The sequence below is a fragment of the Priapulus caudatus genome, unplaced genomic scaffold, assembly GCF_000485595.1.
Source record: "Priapulus caudatus unplaced genomic scaffold, Priapulus_caudatus-5.0.1 Scaffold1100, whole genome shotgun sequence".
NCBI classification, from domain to species: Eukaryota; Metazoa; Priapulida; class Priapulimorpha; order Priapulimorphida; family Priapulidae; genus Priapulus; species Priapulus caudatus.
Window position 1 is genome coordinate 33,417 of NW_014578161.1, and position 5,150 is coordinate 38,566.

Sequence of the window (5,150 nt, forward strand, 5' to 3'; positions counted from 1 at the left end):
GCCCAACCAGGTCGCGCTGGGGTCGTTAGAGGGGGGGGGGCAGATGGTCCCGTGAGGTAACACGCACGCTTGCCGGGGTGGGCGGTCAAGTTGAACGGAAGTGACCACACGGGGGCAGTTTCTGACCATTATATGACCGCGTGTTACGCCGCACACAGTCGTGGTGAAAGTAAAACTGTTCGCCGGTAATCGTTCCGGCGTATTTGCGCAGTTCGGCGTTAATTGTGTTTTGATTGGCTCACGCTTTTGCTCGTATATACGCTCTTAATCCTCATTGAAATTGAATTGGAGCCAGCGATCTGGTTACGGGGCATCTGCATGCCTGGAGGCAGCTGCTTTATTGTTATGTTGGCATGCGCGCGTGCGATCAGCGTTTTAATTGAATATCGTCACTTCGAAATACCTTGCGTATATGTTATACCGACCAGCATTGACATTTGCATGAGCGCGTTTACCGAATTTAATTAAAATTTAAACTTTGAATGCGCAAAGGCTCGCATGTGGGTATCGGTGTTCACTTGTCCGTGGGCGTGGTGGCTCTTTACAATGAAACAACGGATAGAGGGCGTGACGTCGCCGTTGCCGTTGACGTTAATTGATTAGTCTTCTGCGAGAGACGTTCTTGTATTCCTCGCGCAGACGCCTCACGTAGATGCCTGCAGCTATAGGTTCTGCTTTCTGGATAGTATCAAGCGCTTCTTTATATGCTCTTGATAGTATGCGCTCCATCCAGCAGTCCTTTCTGCCTCGTTCGACAGGCTGGTGGTCCCCTCCCCTCTCTCTCTCGCTCTCTCTCTCTCTCTTTCTCTCTCTCTCTTTCTTTCTTTCTCTCGCTCTCTCTCTCTCCCTCTCGCACACAGGCACTTGAAACGTCTCAATTAAAAAAAATTATGATAAATAAACACGAAATGTATTTACTACCAAAGTCTTAGTGTTTCTCTACTCTAGTTCGCCTATTATTGCCGATAATTACCCGTAAATGCCGGTCAAATGCTCATCTGCAACACACAAGTACAGAGTCTCTTATTCATGTTGTTTGTGCACAGGGCGGGCGTGCGGTGTACTTGTGTGTTGCAGATGAGCATTTGACCGGCATTTACTGGTAATTATAGGCGAGATATAGTAGAGAAACATTAAGACTTTGGTAGTAAATACATTTCGTGTTTATTTACCATTATTTTTTTTAATTGAGACGTTCCACGGTGCCTTCTCTCTCTCGCTCTCTCCTCTCTCTCTCTCTCTCTCTCTCTCTCTCTCTCTCTCTCTTCCTCACCATCTCTCACTCTCGCCCCGCTCTCTCAGCTCTCCTCTCTTCTCTGTCTCTCTCTATCTCTCTCTCTCTCTCTCTCCTCTCTCTCCCTAAAGCCGTTGCCGATAAGATACTCGGGCGCATTACGGCCAAGGCGATTTAGAATTACGTACGGTGAGGCGATGGCATTGCGTGAGAACGGTTACGACTATTAAAACACACGCCCGTTGTTACGCTTAAAACGGTCACGACTATAGTTTAATTACATGTAACCGAAATCATGCTGATCCCTGATACACCCTCACCACGCGGCACGCACCACGGCATGCACACAACACACCCACACGGACCGCACGCACACGCACGCACCCACACACACACACCACACACAGCGTACCACGCACACACACCACGCACACGCACGCACGCACGCACACACACACCGACACAAACACACACACACACACACACGATACTATATATATGTATATATATATATATATATATATACTATAGAGAGAGAGAAGAGAGAGAGAATGAGAGAAGAGAGAGAGAGAAAGAAGAGAGTGAGAGGAGAGTGAGAGCTGAGCAGTGAGAGTTGAGAGTGAACGAGTGAGAGGGAGAGTGAGAGTGAGGAGTGAGAGTGAGAGTGAGAGTGAGAGTGAGAGTGAGAGTGAGAGTGAGACTGAGACAAGTTGAGAGTGAGAAGGTTGAGAGTGAGAGTGAGAGTGAGGTGAGAGTGAGCAGTGGAGTGAGCAAGTGAAAGAGATGAGATGAGAGTGAGCAGTGAGAGTTGAGAATTGAGAGTGAGGAGAGAGAGTGCAGAGTGAGAGTGAGAGTGAGAGTTGAGAGTGCAGAGTCGAGAGTGAGAGTGAGGTGAGAGTCGAGAGTGAGAGTGATGAGTAGAGAGTGAGAGTGGCCAGTGAGAGTGACGAGCTCAGCAGTGGAGAGTTGCAGACTGAGAGTGAGAGTAGAAGTGAGAGTGAGAGTGACGAGTGAGAGTGAGAGTGAGAGCTGAGATGAGAGTGATAGTGAGAGTGAGAGTGAAGAGGTGAGAGTGAGAGTGAGAAAGTGAGAGTTAGAGTGAGAGTGAGAGTGACGAGTGCAGAGTGAGAGTGGAGTGCAGAGGAGAGGTGATGAGTGAGAGTGTCTAGAGTGAGCAGTGAGAGTGAGGTGAGAGTGAGAGTGAGATTGAGAGTGAGAGTGAGAGTGAGAGAGAGAGAGCGAGAAGCGAGACTGCAGAGTGGAGACGAGAGTGAGAGCGATAGAGAGAGAGGGCTTATGATTATTCAAATCCAGTTAAAATGCCCTATTGCTTGTGCAAATAGCTGCGAACTCAAACACTCAGACTTCTAATTGAGTATACACCAGAAGTTCGTGATGAATAAACCGTCTGCCACACATCTTAAACTAGATAATTGCTTTGGTGACGGCCGTGCATATGAGGCTCATTCGTCAACCATAACTGTTCAACTGGTTAAATACGTGCTAAGACGTTTATAAGAGCGCGTACGCAATGAGACGTACGCTACGACAACGATTACAGGTTTTGCATATTCGAATTTTATATTCTGATATTTGATTTACGGGTTGATATTCTGAATTTTTAATTCTGATATTTGATGCTACTGTTTGATATTCTGATTTTGTATTTGCATATTCGATTTACTGGCTTAGATATTTCGTAAACGAGTAAGCAGGCTAGTTCTAGCATCTCTATTAGAAAAAACAAGCAGTACGTTAACATCAAGATGAAATCGTGAGGGTACGATGCAATAACTATATGTACGTTAACATACAAGCGTGGGGAGGGTACCCTGCGAAAGCCTAGTAATATTGTACATGTCAACATTCAAGGTGTGGGAGGGCGTACCCTGCAAAGCTATATGTACGTTCAACATACAAGCTGTGGGAGAGTAGGCTGCAAAGCTAGATGTACGTTTAACATTCAAGGTTTGGGAGGGTAAGTTATTAGTCTCTGTCGTACCCCGGCAGAGAATTGTGGCCGTCGGTATTTCGGGCGAGCCGCAGCGTTCCACCTGTTTTATTCTCGCCGTTCAGCCGTCCGTGAGACTAGTGGGAACCATTAGCACCTTGTGGGGTTTTTCCTCAGACAATACCTGTTCTATGGCCCATCCACCTGCTTCACTGCCGACGCGCGCGCCCCCGCGCTGGTCGCGTGCCAACCCTGGCTACGGCAGCACCCAAGCGTGGTCACGTTACCAGCGTCTCGGTGCGCTGACGTGCAGGGTATAGCGGGGGGTGCGGGGATGGGGTAGGGTAGCGGGGGAGTCGGGGAGCGTAGGACGCGCGCGTGTAAAATGAGCATTTCGTCTGCTTTAGGGGGTGAAGTGTACTGACAGCCGTTTACTTGGCCGGTTAACGGTAACTAACGGATGAATTCGTTAAGTTGTTAGTTAGTTAGTTGGTTGGTTGGTTGGTTGGTTGGTTTGTTTGCTTGGTTGGTTGGTTGGTTGATCGGTTGGTTGGTTGGTTGGTTGGTTGGTTGGTTGCCGTTGGTTGCCGTTGGTGGTTGCGTTGGTTGGTTGGTGCCGTTGCTGGTTGTTGGCTTGGTTGGTTGAGGTTGGTGTTGGTGGTTGGTTTGCTTTGTTGTTTGGTTATTTGTTTGTTGTTGGTTGCTGTGCGTGGTTGCCGTTGCATTAGTTAGCTTAGTTAGTTAGTTAGTTATTTATTTATAGCTATTTAGTTAGTTATATTAGTTATTTAGTTAGTTATTTAGTTGCGTTATATTAGTTAGTTAGTTAGTTAGCTTATTAGTTAGTTAGTTAGTTAGTTAGTTACGTTAGTTAAGTTAGTTACGTTAGTTATTAGTTAGCTTAGTTAGTTAGTTAGTTAGTTAGTTAGTTAGTTAGTAAGTTAGCTAGTTATTTAATTCATTAATTAACTAATTGGTTAGTTAGTTGGTTGGTCGGTCGGTTGGTGAATCGTGTAAGCAGGATGCAGAATACCACGGTTCTATTAGGAAGTTGTTAGTAGCACTACTAAACTCAGCATTGCCACTATAGGCTGCTAGGAAATGCGATCCGTCTACGCCGTGCCCATGTCGCTAACGGTTTTTCGTTTGTATTCGCGAGCATGCCGAGACCATTAAGTTAGATTGTCCGCTCGTGTTTCAGTATTGCTTAGCTTCCTGCTGGGCTAATGCACTCTGTTATACTAAACTCATCCTTCCTATGTCCCCGCGTACGCAGGTGCTAGTTGTACGAAAGTAGTCGTACGTCATTCAATCGTGCGCGTAGTTATTGTATCTGTTGTTGTTATTGTGCATATTGTTGGCGTACCTATTGATATCATACCTGTGTCGTGGTACCTGTTGCGATTGTACTTGTTGTCATTGTAGCTATTATCGATATGCCTATTGATATCATTTATACCGCCTGTCTTCGTGTCTTTTGTTATCGCATCTCTTTATATCATTCATGTTGCTATCGTACCTGATCACATCGTAACTGGTCACATCGTACCTGGTCACATCGTACCTGGTCACATCGCTACCTGCGTCACATCGTACCTGCGTCAAATCGTTTACCTTGGTCACATAAGTAGCCATCGCGCTCACATCGTACGCTTGTTCACATCGCTAGCCTGGCTCACATCGTACCTGATGTCAACATCTTACCTGCCGTCACATCTATACCTTGGCACATCGGCTAACCTTTCACATCCGTACTGCTGTCACATCCTACCTTGTCACATTCGTACCTGGTTTACATCGCTACACTTGTCACAATCGTACCGTGATCACATCGGCTACCTGGTCACATCGCGACTTTGTCACCTCGTACCTGGTCCAAATCGTACCTCGGTTGCACATCGTACCTCGTCACATTCTGTACCTGCGTCAATCATACCTAGTCACTCATACACTTGGTCACATCGT

General features: G+C 46.6%; 1 protein-coding gene across 1 annotated transcript in view; it reads left to right on the plus strand.

Annotated features, from left to right (window-relative positions):
- Positions 1-4,207: 4,207 nt before the first annotated feature.
- The window catches only part of LOC106815366, a gene marked incomplete at its 3' end in the record, with an annotated part of 9,346 nt that continues 8,403 nt past the window's right edge, over positions 4,208-5,150 (plus strand). Inside the window, exon 1 of the mRNA XM_014819818.1 lies at positions 4,208-4,235. Coding sequence (XP_014675304.1) covers positions 4,208-4,235 — 28 coding nt within the window. The remainder of the gene's footprint in view (positions 4,236-5,150) is intronic.